Source organism: Symphalangus syndactylus, chromosome 12, assembly GCF_028878055.3.
Source record: "Symphalangus syndactylus isolate Jambi chromosome 12, NHGRI_mSymSyn1-v2.1_pri, whole genome shotgun sequence".
Taxonomy (NCBI): domain Eukaryota; kingdom Metazoa; phylum Chordata; class Mammalia; order Primates; family Hylobatidae; genus Symphalangus; species Symphalangus syndactylus.
Window position 1 is genome coordinate 123,853,047 of NC_072441.2, and position 23,119 is coordinate 123,876,165.

Genomic DNA, 23,119 nt, shown 5'->3' on the forward strand with positions numbered 1-23,119 from the left:
AAGAATTATGTATTCCCCGGCCAGAAAACGACCTCCAAACCTCCAAACCTTTCCAACTACACGCAGCAAAAAGCTCATACAATGCCTTCTGCATTTGACTGTACGCCCCCTGCAGTGATTAATGCTGCCTCCCTAACTACATTGTCCGGAGCGAGTGTCAAGCCCAGTTATTTCTCTAGGATCTCCTGACAGTAAGTGCTCAGTAAATATAGAGATGAATAACACCTAATCCTACACAAGAATCTTAGAGTACTTTCCCCACACATTTCCTAACTTAATCCTCACAACAACCCTGTGAAGTTATTAACTCCCATTTTCCAGTTAAGGAAACTGATGCTCAGCAAAGTTAACTGGCACATCCAATATCATACAGCCAGTAAGAAAGAATTCTGTTCAGCACGCCTTACTGATTAAATGAACTATGGCCTAAAGAAAAAGTGTCAGCTCAGTCCTTCCCCATCACGCATCTTATTCCATGGAGTAACCTGCATTATATTTCAGGGTCAGGCACACTAAGTTTGCGCTTTAGTGCATGGTGAATAAATGGATGGACACAGTGGCGGCTCTGTATAAAGTCAGCGGAAAGCAAACAAAGGGAAGGCAGAATCTTTCATTCACACGACTTATCCGCGCCCACTGGGTGCACTGCGGTCGGGCATTGGCGACCCAGGGGCGACTGACCTGCTCTCATGGGGCTTACGGTCCTTAGCAAAAGACAGATGTAAAACAACTAATATTACAGTAAATGAATCATAATTTTGTGAGATGCTCCTGAAAGTATGTAGCAGGACGCTCTGCTCTGGTCCGAATGAAGAGCCATTTGCACTCAGTGTGGGAAGGCTAGCCTTTTTCTGGGCAAAAGAGGCGGGAGATACATTTAGATAGGTAGAAGTTCCGAGCAGAAGTCAAGGCAAATTAAAAAGGCAACAGGAGGAGGGAAAATGCTTCTCACAAACACAACTTGACCTAGGGGACCGCAACTCTCCAGTCCTGCTGCCCGGCTGCCTACCTACCTAAGAAAAGCAGGAAAGAAAAAGCGAAGACGCGGTGGGAGATAGAGGACAAATACAGAAAAAGAAAAAAGAAAGAGCGAAGGAAGTGAGAAGTGAGAGGCCAGTTTATGTAAGCACGCAGGGCGGCGCGGCCGGGAGGAGTAGAGACCGGCGCCGGCGCCGAGGGAGTTAAGCGGACGGGCCCGGTACGGAAGAGGTTAAGGGGGGCAGTCCGGAGCGGGTCCGGTAGGGGCCGCCTACTGGGGCGGGGGCGGGGCCGCGACGAGCGAGCGCTGGGATTGGCCGCGGGGCAGGCGTTACGCTAGGACGGTACCAACAGCCGGGGGCCGCGGAGGCGGGGGGGTGGGTGTGGGACTGCCGCTCTGCGCGGGGAGAGGTGGCCTGGGAATGGCCGGGCCGGGGGTGGGCGGGAGCCGCAGCGGCGGCGGCGGCTGGGGGTGGTGAGCGCGGCGTGGGGCTGCCCCTCCCCGGAGGCGGCGGGGGCGGCCGGGGCCGCGCCGCACCGCACCGTGCGGGCGGCCATGGAGCGAGCCTAGGGCCCGACAGGTGAGTAGCGTGGGGGCGGTGGAGGGCGCGCGACCCCCGCCCCCGGCGCGGCGGGCGGGAAAATGCGGACCGGCACGCGGGCTGGACGCGGTGCGTGGCGCGCGCCGGGCTGGGGCCGCCTGGGGGCGGGGCGCCTCCCTGAGGGGCCGGGCACCGGTGCCCTGAGCCGTCCCCGAGTGGCCGCAGGCGGGTCCCGGGTGAGGGCCCGAGGCTTCCTGGGAGACCCGCTCGGGCCGCGTGTCCCTGCGTGCGGTCGCGACTGAAGGGACGCGGCCTCGGCCGCCACCTCCCTGGCCCACCTGAGGCGCGGGCCCACCTGGGGCCGCCTCAGGCTGTTAGGGGTCCTTCTAGTGACCGTCTCTCGTCCCCTTGCGCGGTCCCCAGAGGCGATTGGCCCCGGTGCCTCTCTTGTGTTCCCCGGAGCGCCCGTTGCGGCAGCCCAGGGAGCGCGCCCTCGCGGGGTCTTTGCTGGGCCCGCCTTGTGGCCGGGAAGCGCGAGTGACCTGCAGACCGGAGGCGGGAGGCGGGGCAACCCTGCCCGGGGCCCGCGGTCTCCTGGGGTTGTGTGCCGGGCGCTCGCAGAAGGGCACAACTTAAGGAATGCTATGTTAGCCCTCAGTGGGCTGCGCTTGAGATTTCATTTCCGGGTGTGACGGCCCCGCGATTAAGAGCGGACCGATACGTTTCCCTTAATGATGAATGTGAATAGTTGTCGAGCTGCGTCCTTGATTGTGGGTTCTGATAAGAGATTCATTCTAATCTGACTTCTGTTAACCTGCCAGGCTCCGGATAAGAAGAGAAGGGGTAGAAGGATGGATTGGAGGGAAAGTAGGGGTAACAGGGCTTGGTTAGTCTTAATGGGATTATTAGTCCTTTTAAAGACCATACCATCATTGGGATGGATAAGGAGTTTCTAATTTGGGAAAATGAGAGTTGCTTGGTATTGCGACTTGGGTCTAGTGCCAGATATCAGCATCTTCCCCACCCAGCCAGCTTCCCTCTGGAGGTTTGATTTCTCACTTGGAAGGGAAGTAGGAATGTGGGGTTTTTTTTAGCCTTTAGCCTTTAAATTGTAGGACTTTATAAATCTATAATCTGGTACAAGTTAAGATTGCCATTTATTAGCCACACCTATCTTTCTTGCGTTGTAAATTCTTGCAAAAATTTCACTGGCGTTGATTTCTAAAAATCTGGTTAGAGATCTCAGTGTGCTTATGTATTACAAACATTCTTTGAGTTTTTGCAGGATCTTTGAGCTAAGCTTAGAGCACTTCCTCAAATACAATTCGTTATCACGACTGTCTTTGAGAAACTGAGGTACAAATGGTAAAGATGCTAAATTATTTGCCCAGACTCATAGCCAGTCTCAGAGAGATTTAAAATCGATGTTTTCTATTAATAACTTTTCTAAAGTTTGCAAAGATGTTGGACTTTGGCCTCTAGAACCGTACAATGGAATCAGTCAGCAGGAGTCCCTTTCCCATTTGAAATTACTTATCAAAGGAGAATACAAAGGCACACGCAAGTATAATAATTCAGACTCTCAGCCTCACTCATGATAAAGTGCGGTGATAAATATGGATACAGGTAAAAGATGATCAAGACATCTTGGAGTTCACAGCATTTCTTTTCTGGCTGGTGAAAATGTGACGTTGGTATGCTCTATTCGTTTCTCTAGAACTGGTAGGACAATAGCTATGTTTTGGTGAATGAATGGAAATTAGAAAACACATACCCTGCTTTTCTTTTTGGTTCTTAAGATTAGATAAAAAAAAAATCACTGTTTCTATCATCTTTATTTTTATAATCTTTTATATCATGGAATTATTTTGTGTTAAATTGATAATTCCTTGACTTTTAGTTCATTCTCTTGATTTCCATTTGTAGATTCCAGCCCTTTCACACAGCCTTGAAGTTGCTGCTTCTTATCTCTTCTGAATTTTAAATTCCTAAATGAAACTTTCTGTTCCTTCACTTTCAGGGCAGACTTCAGCTTCCCACACTTTGTGTGTCTATCATTTCATTGGTGTAAAACCCTAAAATCATTTCATTAGTGTAAAACCCTAAAGCCAGATACTTCAGCTGCTGAATTGATAACTTTTTAAAATAGCTAACCACAGAGGTTGTCTCTTGGTGATTGCCACAATCTCATAACAGAAGCAGGAGGGCGTTCTTTGTATTCTGTAAGAATACATGAAAAGACAGTTGGTCGGGCGTGGTGGCTTATTCCTGTAATCCCAGCACTTTGGGAGGCTGAGGCAGGCAGATCACGAGGTCAAGAGATTGAGACCATCCTGGCCAACATGGTGAAACCCCGTCTCTACTAAAAATACAAAAATTAGCTGTGCATGGTGGTGCACACCTGTAGTCCCAGCTACTCAGGAGGCTGAGGCAGGAGAATCGCTTGAACCCAGGAGGCAGAGGTAGCAGTGAGCCGAGATTGCACCACTGCACTCCAGCCTGCTGACAGACTCCGTCTCAAAAAACAAACAAACAAACAACAACAACAAAAGGAGACTGTCTTCTGAATCTGAATCTTAGTCCTTCTGTGACTTAAGTGCCAGGTGGTTTTGTGGATTGGGATGGGGAGGACAGTTACAATGAGGCCCTACAGTTTGTTGTAATTGTTACAGTAATCTGTGTATCTGTGTATTTTTCTCTCTGCACCTGACAGTGCCTGTATGTAGAAGGTGCACAATAAATATTTGTCAATTGAATGAATAAATGGAAAACAGTATGAGGGAAGGGGAAATATTCTAATGTATATACTAAATTGTTTAGTTCCTCTTTTTGTCAAAAGAAAAAAAAAGCCTAGAAAATATGTTTCAGATTACTGTTCAAAATATGCTGTAGAGGTGTGTTATTTGCTTCTGTGATTATATGGTGTTCTAAACCACCTGGAGCCTGGGAGTAGCCTGTGCAGGTTCCAGTCAGGTGCAGCTTCACAACCTTGCTCCTGCAGTCTGTTCTGGCTAGGCTAATTGGGCTTGTTGGATTTTTGCATTAATAGAATAACTTAGAGCTCTTGGTAACGGCCATGTCAATAGCACTGACCTGACTGCCCTTGTCCCTTATTTTGACGGTGGAAGAGGGGAGTTATCCCTTCTTAGAGTACTTCTCCAGCAGTTCCTTCTTCTACACCTACATATATCTTCCTGTTTTCCTTCAGCTGTCTCTGTAACCCCAAGTACTAATGAATTCTTTAACACAGGCCTGGGCTGCAGAACAGAAGCTTACTTTGCTATTGAAACCAGCTTCTGACTAACTTATAATGTCAGCATGACTGCTCGAGCTGCCTAGAAGAGAACATAATGCAAAGATCTCACTTCGGATTTGGTCTTTCTTACCAAAAACAAAAGAAGAATTGCCTAGCTCGGGATGTAAAGAATCTAGGGGGTGCATCTGTCATCCCAGTTTGAGATAAGAAGAGTGTAAGCTGATGCAGAAGAGACCTTGAGCTTTGGTGTGTGTTTAAGGTCTGTGCTTTCTGGCAAGATAACCCCTTTAGAGAAGAGGGTGCTAACTTGGGCACGTTATAAAGGCAGGTCAAGGAATGTGAAATTATGAATGTATAAAGAGGACAGAACCAAGTACAGAGGGAGACAGTGAAGTCTATCATTCCATGCTCTCAAATGTTAACTTTCTGCTTTATATACATAGCAATGCCTCATTTACCTAATGTTGGAAAGTAAGGTATTTATTATATGTGAAAATTTTATTTTAGCTATACCTTTTGTGGAAAAATTTTTACAATATATTATATGCTTTGGTTATTATTACTAGCATACTGGCAGTAGTTGAGTGAGGCTCTGAGATGATCGAAAAATGTAGGTTGCTGTCCCCTCTGCTTTTTGAATTGTTGAATCTACTTGAGTCGGATTCAGTAGTCAGTCTGTGTCTTCTTTCAGTGGTGGAAAGCTGCTCTTTTGCTACTGTTAGTATCCCTGCTGCCCTCTTTTAAATTTGCAGCTTCTTATCTGTGGAGTAGGAGCTTCCTGACATTGAATGTAAAACAGCTAAATAGGCTTAGTTATGTTCTACCTGCTCTTCTCCAAGTTTTAGGGTATGAACTTTGTAACCACTATTTTTGTTGCCCAGAGACCTTTTTGTTTGTTTGTTTCTTATCGTTGGTGTAGGTAGTGAACTTGTGCTCTGTATAGGTGCATTTATGTTCCTGTAGTTTTCTGTAAAAAAAAAAAAATAATAATAATATGGAAGTACTTACTCATGTGGGTTCTTGTTTCAGAAAGCACTGCCAATAATACTTGAAGATCTAATTTCAGCCCTGTCTTGTAGCATCCTTGGGTAGTGTGTTAGACAACCTCCTTTCTTCCTTTTAGCATTTCCAAATTGTCTTTACTCTTAATCCCAGCAGATACTAGGAACCAGGTTGGCAATAGCGGTGGCCTTGAAAGGTGGAAGCAGGAGATACAGAAGGTGGCAACTTTAAATTGAATGTATATAATTGGTATACATATTTGATATTTCTGCATCTTTTATATACTGTATACTTGAATTCATTGTAGGACTTTTTTCCCCATGTCTCTGAAAGAGGCAGTCTTTAAACCAGAGAGTTGCCAGTTTAGAAGAAATTCTTAAAACCCTAAAGGTCTTTCTCCTTTTCCCTTCTCTCCTTTTATTCCACAAACACTTATCAGATGCCTCTTACAGGCTCTGCACAGTGCTAAGTTACTTGGAAGTACAAAGCGTGAGTAAAATCTATCCCATCCTCAAAAAACACAATATATTAGAAGAGACAGATGTGCCAAAAAAAAAAAAAGTGTGTGTGTGTGTGTGTTCATATTGTAACAGAGGGATCATGCCTGGAGCCACCTAGCCATAATTTCAGCACAGATCTGTTTGAGGTTCTACTGTTTCTGAAAGTGATCTCCTGTGTGGGCTGTCAGCTTGACATACCATAGAACATAAGGCTAAAAATGTGAGGTCTATTGTTGTATAAAGTTTATGTGGTTTTCCAAGAACTGTAGTGAATTGAACACTAAAGATGGAAAGCATATGAAAAGCTGAAGGAAAATGTTATATTATTTGTAATTCCGTATTTCAACACTATACAGGAATTACCTTCTATAATCTAGCCTTAAATGGTGGTTCTGTACTGACAATTGAGCTGTGAAATATCTGGAACTTGGGAAGTTTCATTATACCTGGTTTATTTAAAGGAAAATGCAAATTGTTACTCATTTCCACATAGTGTCAAGATTACTGCATGTGTTGGTTTTTTAGAACAGAACTCGCTAGCAGTATGAGCTAAAGTTTTTTTCTTTTCATTTTTCAAGGAAGAGGGTTGCCCTAAATCAAGGTTTAAATGGGACAGGTTGCAGGGATTGATTTTTTTTTCAGTTCACTTATTGAAATTATTCAGTTATTGCCTATTTCATTTTTACTTTCACATCCAGCAAGAAAGACTACCTTAATGCTTCATTAATGTCTGGTGATGGTTTTAGTTGCCTTCCTTCAGAGGGAACTTGTTAGAGAATTTCACATAAGTGATCCTGAGTTTACAGATGTAAATAAATGTTTAAATGGAAGTGAAAACAGTAAGGAAAACCTGACGCTTGGACCAATTTGGATTATGTAAGAATTAGATTTTCTACACCTGTACTCTTAAGTTACTCTTAAGGCTTAAAGGCTTTAGCACATGAAAAGCTGTCATCTTTAAAACACAGAACTAATTTTCCAAACTGAAAACAGTTGTGAAAGGCATTCTATTTTAGCCTTTTTTTGTGAAGTGGGATAAGTTCATGTTTCCCATCTGTTTCAGTTACATTGAATGTGGTAGAATTGAACTTTGTAGAGAAGAGAAACAGGTTGGCCAAATTAGTGACAGCCTCCCAGTCTTCTGATTTGCTTGACACTCACTCTGAAAATCTATTTGCATAGTCTTATCTACTTCTCAAATTTAGGCAAGGATTTGGTTCAGAAATACAAGACTACTAATTACTATTAAACTCTTAGTAATGCAGTGTGTGGATTTGGCCCCTCACTATATAACTGAGAAGACAACATTATGGTATATTGATTCCAATGAGGGTTTTCTTTGTCATTTTTCTCCTCTCAGAAGGTCATCTGGGTTTTTGATATGGTGATAATGATTAACAAGTGATTACTGTGGGTCATCCAGGCACTAATCTTAGCACAATACATGTAGAGGTCTCATTCTTTTTTTTTTTTTTTTGAGACAAGATCTTGCTGTGTCGCCCAGGCTGGAGTGTGCAGTGGCATGATCTTGGCTCACTGCAGCCTCAGCCTCCCGAGTAGCTGGCTCATTCATTTTTAACAACGCTGTGAGTTAGGTAATAGTATTCTTGTTTCTTTTTTTTATATGCAGAAACTGAGACCCAGAGAGGTCAGAAGTTAAATCTCTTTCCCAAGACCCACATTAGGTGGTAAAGGAAGCATCCAGGCCCAGGCATTCTGAATCCAGAGGACATGCTTTTTTTTTTTTTTTTTTTTTTTATTATACTTTAGGGTTTTAGGGTACATGTGCGCAATGTGCAGGTTTGTTACATATGTATCCATGTGCCATGTTGATTTCCTGCACCCATTAACTCGTCATTTAGCATTAGGTGTATCTCCTAATGCTGTCCCTCCCCCCTCCCCCCACCCCACAACAGTCCCCGGAGCGTGATGTTCCCCTTCCTGTGTCCATGAGTTCTCATTGTTCAATTCCCACCTATGAGTGAGAACATGCGGTGTTTGGTTTTTTGTCCCTGCGATAGTTTACTGAGAATGATGTTTTCCAGTTTCATCCATGTCTCTACAAAGGACACGAACTCATCATTTCTTATGGCTGCATAGTATTCCATGGTGTATATGTGCCACATTTTCTTAATCCAGTCTATCATTGATGGACATTTGGCTTGGTTCCAACTCTTTGCTATTGTGAATAGTGCCGCAATAAACATACGTGTGCATGTGTCTTTATAGCAGCATGATTTATAGTCCTTTGGGTATATACCCAGTAATGGGATGGCTGGGTCAAATGGTATTTCTAGTTGTAGATCCCTGAGGAATCGCCACACTGACTTCCACAATGGTTGAACTAGTTTACAGTCCCACCAACAGTGTAAAAGTGTTCCTATTTCTCCACATCCTCTCCAGCACCTGTTGTTTCCTGATTTTTTAATGATGGCCATTCTAACTGGTGTGAGATGGTATCTCACTGTGGTTTTGATTTGCATTTCTCTGATGGCCAGTGATGAGGAGCATTTCTTCATGTGTTTTTTGGCTGCATAAATGTCTTCTTTTGAGAAGTGTCTGTTCATGTCCCCAGAGGACATGCTTTTAACCCCTCTGCTACAGAAAGCTTATATTTAAAATAAGAAGGTGAATTAAGAAGCTATTTCTTAAGTGGAGAATTAGCAGAGAAAAGAAGAAAAAATATCTATAGATACTGATTAATGCTATTACTTGGTATTAGTTTTTATTTTTAGTTGAAGACCCTCATGTGAAGACGAAAGGAAGAATAGCATGCTGTTGTGGCAGGCAGCAAAGCAGGAGTAGGCTGGTTTTCCCAGGGTACTCAGCATTTACTGAGATAATAAACACATAATGCTATTTAATATTGGAGGTTTTGACTTTCTGGACATCTTGACTGTCACACAATACTAAAAGATTTCTGAATGTTCTTAATTTTACTTATCACTGCCACTAACCATCAGGAGAGACTACATTTATTTCTAGGGAACAGGGGGTGTAAACTCATAACAGCTAATAATAATATGCACAGTGCCCTACTGTCACTGCTAGTTAAAAATCAAAAGGGCAGTATACCAGACAGTCCATGGTAAAAGCATGTGTGTGTCTGACTTTTTTTGCACTAAAAGATGTGATTTTTGCTATTTATGTTTTGGCTGAAGTACAAAAGTTAGGCTTTATAAGCCTGACGTGTTAGTGTGTGAATGTGTGAGGTTAGCCTTGATTGCTCTGCATAAGTCTAAGTAGGGTTCTGAAGTATGCAAGTGGATTTTAGTAAATGATCCAGTTGAGAGTCTATTTCTTCTTGTGGTACCTTTAAGAGACTTTGTTAATTATGTGTCTTTCTAAATATATACAATGAAGACAGAAAAATATAAATTACATATAACTTTTATAATGAGTATATTGCTCCTAGAAGCCATTAATAATAATTTACAAATATGACCTAACAATTTATCAAACCAATTTTTATTTGCACTTAATGGTTAGTTTAGTGATTACCCCCTCCCTGAGATAATTGTTTTTAGTCACATAATTTATTTCCCTATGTCTTCTCCCCTGGTATTTTTAGTATCCCCAAAAGGAGTTGATAGGAGCAGAACAGATGTGAGAATGTTGGGTTTTACAAACTACCTCAAAATAATAGTGGCTTAAGACAATGATTTGTTATTTCTTTCTTTCTTTTTCTTTTTCTTTTTTTTTTTTTTTTTTTTTTTGAGACAGAGTCTTGCTCTGTCACCAGGCTGGAGTGCAGTGGCGCGACGTCGGCTCACTGCAACCTCCGCCTCCTGGGTTCAAGCGATTCTCCTGCCTCAGCCTCTCAAGTAGCTGGGACTACAGGCATGTGCCACCATGCCCGGCTAATTTTTTGTATTTTAGTAGAGATGGGGTTTCACCATGTTGGCCGGCTGGTCTCAAACTCCCTACCTCGGGTGATCCGCCCATCTCGCCTCCCAAAGTGCTGGGATTACAGGTGTGAGCCACTGTTCCTAGCCTGTTATTTCTTATAATTATATAGGTCATCTGGTCTCACGTGTTCCTGCCCAAATGGTATAGGCTGGGGTCACAATAGTGACTACATTCTGCCAGACCACAACTGGGACTGGAATGTCCTTGAAGGTGTCATCTTCATGTCTGGCACTTCAGCTGGGGTGACCAGGATAGCCAAGGGTTGGCTGGACCTCTCTCCATATAGATCACTTGTCATTTGGTAGTCTTAGCTTGAGCTTCTTTACATGGTAGCTAGATCCCGTGAAAGTGGAAGCTGCCAGGTCTCTTAAGGCCAGGGCCCAGAACTGGCACACAGTCATTTCCACAACATTCTATTGTCTAAGCAAGTTACAAAGCCAGCCCAGATTCACGAGGAGGAAAAACAGACTGCACCTCTTTCTCTCTCTCTCTCTTTTTTTTTTTTTTTTTTTTTTAATAATAGAGACAGGGTTTCACTATGTTACCCAGGCCGGTCTCAAATTCCTGGGCTCAGGCAGTCCTTCTGCCTCAGCCTCCCAAAATGTTAGGATTACAGGTGTAAACCAGCGTGTTTGGCCCTGACTCCACCTCTTGATAGGAGAAATTGCTAGTGTCTGTCTTTGCAGACAGTCAGCAAAAAACTCAAATTCAAGTCTTACCTCCTATACTCACCAAACCTTCAGTTTTACTGAAACCAATAATTACCAAAGAATTTTGTAAAAGGATCCTTGTAGTTCCTACTCAGGATCAAGGACAAAGAGATTGTATGCATAAATATAATTCTATACCAGTTAAGAAATCCTACCCTTTTGCGTCAGATCTCCTTTTTTGTTAGTCCTCTGCCTGAAGCATTCTTACTAAGCATTTCCTTTGTGGTGCTTTACATTTACAAAGCATGTTACATTCTACTTAAGTCATAAGAACCTGATTTGACCATTAAATTAGAAACACAAAAAGTGAAACTTATGTTTACTTTTACCATAACTTTCACTTTTAGTTGCTATGAGCAGAGGTTGGTATTTATTTCTTCTCTATGACCTCAGAGGTAGTATTGTGAGCTTGTCACTTAATCAGAGGGTGATTCAAGGGGACATTTCTAATAAGGCTTGGAATCTCATTGGTGGCTTGTAGGACTCTCTAGTAAGGTAGTAAGCGTTAAGGCCAGGTGTTCTCATGTTCCTCGGCAGCCACTTACATTGAGATTTATCACATGATCTATAGACCCCCACACCAACGTGCTTTTGTGTAAATGTTCCTCCACCATCAGCCAGATTTTTTTTTTAAGTAAAATTTCCATTTTATTTTTCTCCAGAGAATGGTCTGTCTTCAGTCTTTAAGGACTCAGCTCCTTACACGGGCTTTGGTGGGGGTTGTGGGGCAGCATCCACAGGTCTAAATCGGGGTAGGGATGTTCGGTCCTTGTGGGCTTCATGAGATTGATTCCTGACTACTTTGCTGTGAATTACACAATTCACACAGTAATGTAGCTTCACAAACAGCTTGGGAAGCACATAGGCATCAAAGACGCTGCTTCAGAAATGTCCCTGACTGCTGTGGCCTCCACTATATTTCGAATGATGAATTTCTTAATGGCCTTGGCTTTGGGCATGCATCAGGCACAGTTCATGCAGTGAATGGCTGCATGTGGCTGTGGCCCTTTTTGACATGATTTTGTTCCTTCTTTTCTTTGTCATCTTGGAGGCATGGACCGGAGAGGAGATTCTTGAAAGAAGACTTTACATTAAGACCTCACTTTTTTTCTGTGGAATCTATATCTCTTCTCCCAAAACAACTTCATAGTCTTAAGTTTGCCTTTATACAATATTTATCAAATGAGTAGGATGAGTGTGTTTGTGTGTGTGTGTGTGTGTGTGTGTGTGTGTGTGTAGAATGAAAGTGAATTAGCCGGCTGGGTGTGGTGGCTCACACCCGTAATCCCAGCACTTTGTGGGGCTGAGGTGGGTGGATCACTTGAGGTCAGGAGTTCGAGACCAGCCTGCCCAACATGGTGAAACCCCATCTCTACTAAAAATACAAAAATTAGCCGGGTGTGGTGGCAGACACCTGTAATCCCAGCTACTTGGGAGGCTGAGGCAGGACAATCGCTTGAACCCAGGAGGTGGAGGTTGCAGTGAGCCGAGATAGCACCACTGCACTCCAGCCTGGGTGACAGAGCGAGACTCTGTCTCAAAATAAAAAAAGTAAATAAGTAAATTAGCCTCCGTAGCAAGCCCCATATAGCTGATGGAGCTCAGGTTGAAACCAGGGTTCAGTAGGAAAATTCCTTGTAAAGGTCTACTTTCCAGAACTCCAGGCTGGGAGTTTATGCCAGCTTTTCATGTGAAAAGTATTTACAGATATGCCATTTGTACTGCCTTTTTTATATTTAACACTTACAAATTTATTATCTTGAGTTTATTTGTTCTTTGAGGTAGTTTCTGTTCTGCATAACAGAAATATTAAAATAAATTACCTTAATATAACTGGACATTGTTGCACTGTTTGAAGCATTTATCGGAGGAGCTGAGGGTGTGAAATAGAGCAGGCACATTCTTCTGGGAATGTTAGTGAGGTTTACGTGAATAGTTTGAATATACCCAGTGAATTTGCTTTTATTTCCTTAGTGTCTGAAATGGGGAATCTTTGGGAAAGTCCAGTTTGCAGAATATAGTGTATGCTCCTTGTCCCAAATAAAAAAGGAAGAGTATAATGGCATGGAAACCCTGTCTCGGGTACTTTCGCCTCTCTCACATATAAAGGAATGAAGGGGATCATTCTAAGGAGCCAAGATTCTGAAAGGAGAATTAAGAACCATATACAATAAAGTATTATACAAGGCTGAATGTAGTTAAGTCCTGGCCGAAAGGAGGGAGAAGTTACTTTAAGAGTGTGAGGAGGGACCAAAAATTGCCTTAGAGATGGCCTTGGAAGGAGGCTCAGACTTTACCAGGAGGAGATTGGAAGAAAGGGCAAGAGAAAGAGGAATTTTGAGGGACTACAGTGTAAGGAATGACAGAAGCAAAGGGCACCTGCACATCAAGAGGAGGACCATGGCATGTTCAGTTGATCCATTGTGGCTAAAGCTGAGAAGAGGAACAATGGGAGTAATGTCTAGCTTGGAAGCTATTTAGGATACAGCTTTAATGCCTTGCCAAGGAATCTAGAATCAAAGGTGGCTGAGTGATTTGAAAAATGATTTTGGCTGCATTATCTAGGCTGGATTGGAGAACCTGGAGGCTCAGGCATCAGTTCTTTCTGTGGTCCAAAGGAAGGTGATGAGCACTGAAGTTGGTGGCTGTGGAAATGAAAGACGGCTGTAAAGAACAATGACAAATTGCACTCTTATTCTACCAGGATGTGGTGACTATAATCACAAACATGAAAACTTGTGTAGTCTCTTTTTTTTTTTAACCTGCCCTCATTTAGAATCTGCAGAAGGAAATAGTGAAATAATAGAACCCTTCAGTTCCCTTAATATAAATTTATTTCTTTCTTGCTTGCTTGCTTGCTTTCTGTATGTCTGTCTGTCTCTCTCTCTCTCTCTTTTTTTTTGTGAGAGGGAGCTTCACTCTGTCGCTCAGGCTGGAGTGCAATGGCACGATCTCAGCTCACTGCAACCTCTCCCTCCCAGGTTCAAGCTATTGTCTCCTGCCTCAGCCTCCTGAGTAGCTGGGATTACAGGTGCCCACCACCATGCCCAGCTAGAGATGGGGTTTCGCCGTGTTGTCCAGGCTGGTCTTGAACTCCTGACCTCAGGTGATCTGCCTGCCTCGGCCTCCCAAAGTGTTGGGATTACAGGCGTGAGGCACTGCCCCCAGCCAGTTCCCTTAATGTAAATTTCTAACCTTGCTGAGTGAGTGAATTGTTTATGGCCCTGAATTGATGAATGTGTTCGTCTGAGGCCTCTTCAAAAGGAGAAGTTTTGAAATAAGTTTCAAAACTTAAAAGGACACAAACTTGGATTGTGGAATTGGACCTTTTTTCTTATCTGAATTTTGGAACTGTTAGAACTTTTTATTGCATTGATGATAAAAACAAAACAACCACAGCTCTAACCTTTGTGCAAGATGTTTGGATATGATATATTTATATAGCACGAGGGGGAGGATTTTCTTCCTTCTAAATGAATGAGCAATACCATTAAAAGTTTATGGGTTGGCCGGGACAGTGGCTCATGCCTGTAATCCCAGCACTTTAGGAGGCCAAGGCTGGCAGATCACCTGAGGTCAGGAGTTCAAGACCAGCCTGACCAACATGGAGAAACCCTGTCTCTACTAAAAATACAAAATTAGGTGGGCGTGGTGGCGCATGCCTGTAGTCCCAGCTACTTGGGAGGCTGAGGCAGGAGAATCACTTGAACCCGGGAGGCAGAGGTTGTGGTAAGCCAAGACTGCGCCATGGCATTCCAGCCTGAGCAACAAAAGTGAAACTCCATCTCAAAAAGAAAAAGAAAAAAAAAAGTTTATGGGTTAACCAGACTTTAGTCCTGAAGGATGTTCTGTAGAAAGTAAAAGCCTATTAAGCTGACCCCTTTGTGCCAGAATTGTATTGCATTTGTAGCTAGTGGCATCTGGAGATGCTGAGGAAGCGATTGTCAATACAACTAGATTTCCATATTGCCTTTTATCTCTGCAGCCCGAGAAGTGTACTGTTGAACAAGCACTTGAAAAAGCTATGTGGTTTAGGTTGCATTAGAACTAGCAAAAATCTCTGAAATCTTCTCTGCTAGCACTGCTGTGTTTTTTTGAGTTCCACACCAAACTTGATACCATCACAATTACATTTTAGATGCACTTGAATTGCCTTTGTTTCAGCTTATAGTGTTGTGTACCCTGGGAGATGATGATGAAACAAAACAGGTGGCGGGGGATAATTAGAATTTGAAATTAACTCTCACTTTCTGCTTCCTTCTTGAAATGAACAGAAAAGGAGTGGTTAATCACTGAGAATAAACTTCATTCAGCTGGCCCACTGCAAGGTGTTGCCCTCAGAATACATTGTTGCTCTGATAGGCTGCTTTTGATTATGTTTCCAGCTGTTATTAAGGGAGCAGTATCACGTTTAAGTGGGAGTGTCTCAGCCTGAATCATTTGCATTATTTTTTTGTATTGGTTTTATTTTTTGGATTAATGGTTTGAGTTGTTAAATGAATTGGAGAGTGAAGCAACATCCTGTTATCTTCTTGTCATCTTTGTCTTACCTCAGTGCTGTGCTGTCTGTAGGCATAGAGCAGAGCAAGCCTGTGCATGTTTTTAAATGGCCTTATGGAGTAGAAAGCAACCTCTCAGGATGCAAATGAGACGGAATCGTATGTTCTTGACACCCTTGCAAAAATCTTGTATTTGGAATCTTTTAACTTAAGAATTGCCCAGAGTGTGGTCAGCCCCATGCTAGAAGGAGCACTTCTTGATGTCTGTGACATGAATATTATTGTTATATGCCTGACCATTCCAAACGTAGCAGTGTTGCCATAATACCAGGCTTTATTAGTTTTCTGGTTATATTCTGCTAATAGCTAGGTGGTATGGGAATATTTTTTTCCCTTTACTTAATGTACCCAGTTTTGATTATCCATGGTTTGCAGGTATTGTAATTTTGAAAAATAATTGGTGAAGGACTAAGTAGAAATACGTGTCTGGGGTTGTATTTAAATACATGAGCAGCAGATATGACACGTCCAGGATCGCTGAATACTTGGACTCAGAGACGGCTCTCCTCTGCACCCTCTGGCATTTTTAGGAATTGTTGTCTTACCAGAATGAGAATTGGAAAGTTACCAAATACTGGTGGTTTGGGATATGCAAAAGTCCTTTATGGATTTTGAAAGTTAAAAAAATGAAAGTTAAACAATTATGTATAGCTTGCTCTTTTGTTTTTGTTGTGTTTTTTCTCATTGTTTTGGTTATTAGGCATGTGTAGCCAACCTCGTGGCTCCTAGATGGCTTGCATTCCAATTAAAATAGAAATATTTGCTTTAAAATTTTCAGTGTATGTGGTTCTTGCTTATTAGTGTCACAGGATCCTTGGGGTGTCACTTTGCCAGTGAGAAACCTCTGTGGCCGTGGCTGTGGTGCCTTCTGCCTGAGTAGTGCTTGCGCCCACTGGGCTCGTTCTACCCACTCAGCCTTGCAGGCTGTGCTCAGCTCGTACTACTGGCCTGGATCTTACACCTGCCAAGGGCAAGCCAGGTGCAGAGCAGCAAGGGGTGTGTGGACAAGCTAGCACGGGGTCTGGCCACTGCACACAGCCAGGCACGCTGGCTGCTGTGGTGGGATAGGCAGCTCCAGGCATAAGCACAGCTGCCAGTTCTGTATGAGGCTGCAGCTGGACCAGAGTATCACACGCAGCTTCTGCTGCGGGTGCCCATGTCTGGACAAGGGGAACATGGTGGCATCCAGAAACTTGGAGACACCAGGAACCTCAGAACTCCAAAGAGGGTGTCACAGCCCTGGCTCGGGGAGACCCTAGGTCTGAGCTCCCCAAAGGGCCCCAGCTCTTCTCTCTTTCTGATTGCCTACCACATGGTGAGCAGGGGGTGTGTTTCAGCCCTGTTTACATTACAGCTCTTTCAGTCCTGCCATTTGGTGGGTCCTGAGTTCTTGTCCCACGCCCAGAAATAATGAGGTATGCAGGGGGGTGAGCAAAGTGGAGAGGTGCTTCATTGAGCAATAGAACAGCTCTCTGGAGACCCAAAGTGGGTAGCTCTTTCTGCAGCCATGTCATTCTGATGAGTGTCTAGCTCTCAGTGGAGAGGAGACCCACAGTGGGTAGATCCCTTTTGCACACAGGTTGTCCAGACATCTGTTTGAGTCTGGCTGAGTCCAGGGTTTCTATGAGCTCAGAAGAGAGGAAGTGTGTGTTGACTGGCCCATGGGTGGCCCGGAAAAAGCACCATAAGTTCTCACTGTGGTTTGCGGACTCTTAACCAGAACTGACAGCCCAGCCCCCATGCTTCAGGCCATCCCTGGCTTGAAGGTGGGGCTTCACCAGGGACCCATCCCTTTCCACTCAGGAGTCTGCCTCCTGCCACCATTCATGTCATCCACAGTGCCCAGGCTGTTTGTACCAAGGGATGCCTGCAGGCCTACACTGAGCTGTCCTCAGTCCTCCCTTGGCCTCCCTCCCATGCTCATTGGTGCCCAAAGTCCAGAGTGGGCTGAGACAGCAGGGTCCTGGTGTATCAGCACTGCCCCAACCACATGTATACAGGTCACAACATCACCTGGGCTCGGCCACAATTTTGCTCCACCCCAGAGTGGGTGCTGGGAGTGGGGAGAGACCAGGCAGCAGGAGTAGCATTTTGGAGCCTGTGGGTGTAGCTGTGGCTGGGTGGCTGCAGCTGCACCCAGGAGCACGGGGCTCCTGCTCCACCAACTTGGAAGAGGGCAGGGATCCCACCTGTTCCCAGCTCCTTCCAGCTCCATGGAGTGTGCAGCCTTGGCCATGCCTCTCCCACTGCAGCTGGCGTCTTCGCAGCTGCTGCTCCACTTGTGTCGCTGCTGCCATCATTAGGTCCTTCTCCAGATGAGTTAATTTTAAATTATTGAACCTTCTTGAGCTCAAGATTAGAAAGCCTAAAAGGGTGAGTCATATATTAGAGGCTTGCAAAAGATTCAGGGGTGGAAGGACAGAATTTTTGATCAAATTTTGCTTTGTACTTGGGCTTGCAGGAACTGTGGAAGGTGCATCAGTGAAGAAATGGACCAATGTGTATAATCATGGAATCTCCTTGCTAACCATCACCACCAGCTCTCCTTAATACATGAGCAAGAGTGGGTCAGGGGAGAAGGAAAAGAGGTCAACATGAAGCTAAAGCAGCGAGTCGTGCTGTTAGCAATTCTCCTTGTCATTTTTATCTTCACCAAAGTTTTCCTGATTGACAACTTAGATACATCAGCTGCCAACCGGGAGGACCAGAGGGCCTTTCACCGAATGATGACTGGCTTGCGGGTGGAGCTGGCACCCAAGCTGGACCATACCTTGCAGTCTCCCTGGGAGATTGCAGCCCAGTGGGTGGTTCCCCGGGAAGTGTACCCTGAAGAGACACCAGAGCTGGGGGCAATCATGCATGCCATGGCCACCAAGAAAATCATTAAAGCTGATGTGGGTTATAAAGGGACACAGCTGAAAGCCTTACTGATACTTGAAGGAGGACAGAAAGTTGTTTTCAAACCTAAGCGGTAAGTTTTCATCTTGGAAGCTGCATGTGCTTGTTGGTTGATTCATTTAACTTGGGATTTATATAAGATTTATTTTATCATCTTCTTCTCTTGGAATTCTCTTCAGTAAAATAAGAGGGGTAGACTAGACTCTAAAGTCTTTTCTAGCACTTAACATGAATCTACCTTTATAGTATCATACAGAATAGTTTTCCTGCCCTAAAAATCCCCTGTGTTCTACCTACTCATTTTTCCCTGTCTGCCCCAGAACACCTGGTAACCCACTGGTCTTTTTACTGTCTCCATAGTTTTGCCTTTTCCTGAATGTAATATAGTTGCAATCACAGAATGTAAGCCCTTTCAGATTGGCTTCTTTCACTTGGTAAAGTGCATTTAAGGTTTATACATATTTTTTTGTGGCATGATAGTTCATTTGTTTTTATCACTGAATAATATTCCATTGTCTAGATGTACCACAGCTTAATTCACTTACTGAAGGACATCTTGGTTGCTTCCAAGTTTGGGGCAATTGTGAATAAAGCTGCTATAAACATCCATGTGCAGGTTTTTGTGTGGACATAAATTTTCAACTCATTTGGATAGATACCAGAAGCATAATTGCTGGACCACATGGTAAGAGTATGTTTCATTTTGTAAAAAACTGCTAAACTATCTTCCAAAGTAGCTGTACCATTTTGTGTTTCTACCAGCAATGCATGAGAGTTCCTGTTGCTCCACATCCTCACCAGGGTTTGGTGTCAGTGTTTCAGATCATAGCTATTCTAATAGATCTCTCATTGTTTCTTTCACCTGTTTTAAGTAAAGAATTGGGCCATTTTAGTTACCTTAGTAACTAAATATGTATGTTGTTTGTGATCCCTTTGGACTTCCTGGGGATCTACAGAGATAATTTGTGTGACAATTCTGTGATATAGTTAATTATTTTATTTATTTATTTATTTATTTATTTATTTCTCTACACAAGACAGCTTGGAGGGTATAGTTAATTTTCTAAAAATGTTTTCTGAGTATATGAATCTGAATAAGGTTAACATCATGATGGTGATTTGTATTCTTTTGCCAGGAGTTAGTTACCAATGAATATTCTCAAAGTTTGTAATGTCTGAAATCTTTTGGGTACTAAACATTTTTTTCATTCTTCAGTAGAGCTTTTGAAAAAATTACAACATGACTTTAGATTTCTTTCTGGAGTGGGAGAAGAAATATAGGGAAAAGATGTACAAAATTCAACTCCCTTTCTTACCCAACTATTAGTAAATAAAAGGCAGTCGGAACATGAATGTATAGGGAGCCCAGAAATGGAAGGGATCACTGTTGGTCTAGAACTGGGAAATATGTGTCAGTGACGTGGAAATTAGGAAAGTTAAAACATTTGGTAGACTTTCAGAGAATAAAAATTTGATTGGGGCTGGGAGTGATGGCTCATGCCTGTAATCCCAGCACTTTGGGAGGCCGAGGTGGGTGGATCACTTGAGCCTGGGTGACGTAATGAGACTCTGTCTCTATAAAAAAATAAAAAATTAGCTGAGCGTGGTGGTGTGCACCTGTAGTCTCAGCTACTTGGAAGGCTGAGGTGGGAGGGTGGGAAGATTGCTTGAGTGCGAGAGTTTGAGGCCGCAGCAAGCCATGCTCGTGCCACTGCCCTCCAGCCTGGGTGACAAAGTGAGACTCTGTCTCAAAAAAAAAAAAAAAGTGGTTATGTGGGCTTGGGATCTAATTTCTGTTTAACGCACACTATTTGCCAGAGATTACACTAAGTACTTTTGTATCTTTTAATCCTTTAAACCCTTATAGGAAGGTTTAACCTTTTTGGACAATTTCAGTTCTTATTTCCTGAATAAGAAACTGAGGTTTAGAGAGTGTAACTAACTTGACAAGGTCACCTCACATTAATCAGTGGTACGGAAGTTTGAACCCAGATTTGTTAGAGTTGTAAACAGCTTGTATTCTGCCACACACATGGAATTCTGTAAGTTTGTTTGCTTCCCATAAGTGATGACATGGAGCACGCATCATCAAAAATCGCATTTAGCTTTGAAGTTTGGTCTTTGACTTCTTGGCCTGAGAGATTAGCAGCATAAACAGAGTGACGGAAAAAGGCAAACTAAAGACAAAAATAAAATTTGTATATAAAGAGATGGCCGGGCACAGTGGCTCACGCCTGTAATCCCAGCACTTTGGGAGGCCGAGGTGGGCAGATCACTTGATGTCAGGAGTTCGAGACCAGCCTGGCCAACATGGCGAAACCCCATCTCTACTAAAAATACAAAAAATTAGCCGGGCGTTTTGGTGTGTGCCCATAATCCTAGCTACTCAGGAGTCTGAGGCAGGAGAATCACTTGAACCTGGGAGGCGAAGGTTGCAGTGAGCTGAGATTGCGCCATTGCATTGCAGCCTGGGCAACAAGAGCAAAACTCCATCTCAAAAACATAAAATAAAATAAATAAAGAGATGAGTTGTGAGCATTTTGTGTTTAAATAAGAGGAGATCCGGCTGGGTGCGGTGGCTCACGCTTGTAATCCCAGCACTTTGGGAGGCCGAGGTGGGCGGATCACCTGAGGTCAGGAGTTTGAGACCAGCCTGGCTAACATGCTGAAACCCCGTTCCTACTAAAAATACAAAAAATTAGCCAGGCACGTGCCTATAATCCCAGCTACTCGGAAGGCTGAGGCAGGAGAATCGCTTGAACCCGGAAGCGGAGGTTGTAGTGAGCCGACATCGCGCCATTGCACTCCCGCCTGGGCAACAAGAACGAAACTCCGTCTCAAAAAAAAAAAAAAAAAAGAGGAGATCCTCGTCACACCCACCACTAGTACACTGGAGAATTGAAGGGGAGATGTGACAGCAGGAAGTGTGTTAGAAGACAGATATTCCCAAGAGCGTGCAGTGTTAGACCAGGTGCTTTGCAGGATAGGCCTGAAATGTTCAGACAAGATACAAGTGGAGGGAGGAGAGGCCAGACTGATAAGTAGGGGAGGTAGTAACAGATAATGCATAACCTCAGTCACTTCTTGCTTCATCTTGTATCTCTTACTACCACTGCAGCCTTCTCATTACCTCCCTCCTCCAGACCATCCTGGAAACCACTTCCGTTCTTCCCCAGAAGACTCATATTATCACTATGTTCCCCAGCTTTAAAACATCCAGGGACTTCCCATTGCCCACCAGACAAAACCCAGCCTCCACAGCCTAAGGTCAAGCCCCTGTCTGGTCCTCCTCTCTATACTCAGCCTTATCCTCCCTTTGCTCTTTGTTTCTGTCAAACTCTGGCCCCCTGCGCCCCCATCATCTCCTAAACAGCCTGTGTCCACTCCCAGCTCCAGGGCACTCTCTTCTCCAACTCAGCAAGGCTTTTTTTGGCCCCTGCCATAGGTATTAACTCTCTTAGTCACTGCACATACTGACCTGTGCTGCTTTATATCAGGAAATATCACAGGCTGGGGAAAGTGGGTGTAAGTTTAAGTGCTTGCAGAAATTGACTCCAGTCCCTAAACACCCAGCAAAATGCTGTTCTGACCCCCAGGGCTTCAGAGGCTATTTAGTCCTGGTGTAAGTGCAAATTAATGTCCTTGGTCAAACTCTGATGTCCTTCAGCAGAAGGATAGGAATGATTTATTGGCATTTACTGTATGAATTTTGCTGCTCTGTCAGTGACTTAAGATGGATCACTCTCTGGTAAGAGAAGAATCTAAGTCCTTTCTCTAATAGCCACTTGTGGTTTTAACATTTCTGGAGCCTGGTTATCCATGTCCCACTCTCAGAGATACAAGGTGTGTACAGTATAGGTAGATGATATATATAGGAATAGAGTGACACTTTTATTTACACATTTTGCCTTACATTATAAGTAAAGGTGTTTTTTTTTTTTAATGTAGCTATTTCCATTCTAGAAGTAATTGATTTTCACAGGCAAAAACAGCAGTTATGTTGGAAAAAGAACAAGAAGGCAGGGGCCTAGGAGCGGGTAGAAGTGAATGAGTAATCTTAGGAAGTACTAAAAGGGACCTTGGAGATCAGCTAGTCCAACTGTCCATTTTACAGGTGAGAGAAATGAGATCCAGAATTCTGATTTTCCATATTTCACATAACCAAAACGTGAGCTAAGGATTCAGACCTGACTTCAGTGTAGTTCTTTGATTCTTATCCCTTTTCTCTTCCCTCCGTCTTTTCCTCTGCTGCCCACTCCCAAAGTTCCTGTATTCCTCTAAGCTTTTGCATTTTACTGTGCGCAGCCTTTAGATGGACTGGAAAGGTCTCTAATGTTTCACTGAAAGGACCATACTTCACTTCACCACATACCTTCCTGTGGCTGCCCTGGAGTACTAAAAATAAAAGTATTCAAGGATAGCCTACATCTGTAGTAGAACAGTACCTGAATAGTGTCAGCTTTCTGCTGCAGTGGTATTTCAAATTTGACTTTTAATTTAGAGGTAGCTAATATAAACCTTTTTTAAAATTATTCCTGAGTAATCCTTTGCACTAGGAACAAACAAACAAAAAAATACATTTAAGTATATTGACCATGCTAAGAACAAACTGTGCCCAACCAGATGGTGATACGTGGCTGTCTTCTAACAAATGCTTCATCATTTTGCCTTGAAGATATATTTTGTGGAGATGATTTCACTTTATATTCTAAGGTCATTTAAGTTGAAGTTCACTGCCTTTTATAGTAGTGTTTTCCACTTCCCT

The 23,119-nt window shown here is 43.5% G+C and overlaps 1 protein-coding gene across 5 annotated transcripts in view; it reads left to right on the forward strand.

Moving 5' to 3' along the window:
- Positions 1-1,267: 1,267 nt before the first annotated feature.
- The window catches only part of FAM20B (FAM20B glycosaminoglycan xylosylkinase), a 50,033-nt gene continuing 28,181 nt past the window's right edge, over positions 1,268-23,119 (forward strand). Inside the window, exons 1-2 of one of the 5 annotated variants that reach the window (XM_063627543.1) lie at positions 1,268-1,322; positions 17,918-18,427. In XM_063627543.1, coding sequence (XP_063483613.1) covers positions 18,051-18,427 — 377 coding nt within the window. In that variant the 5' untranslated portion in view covers positions 1,268-1,322; positions 17,918-18,050. Of the gene's footprint in view, positions 1,323-1,357; positions 1,560-1,583; positions 1,650-11,370; positions 11,393-17,917; positions 18,428-23,119 lie in introns of those variants that run through there. The other 4 variants (XM_055254801.2, XR_010117661.1, XM_063627542.1 and 1 more) reach the window with 4 other exon arrangements.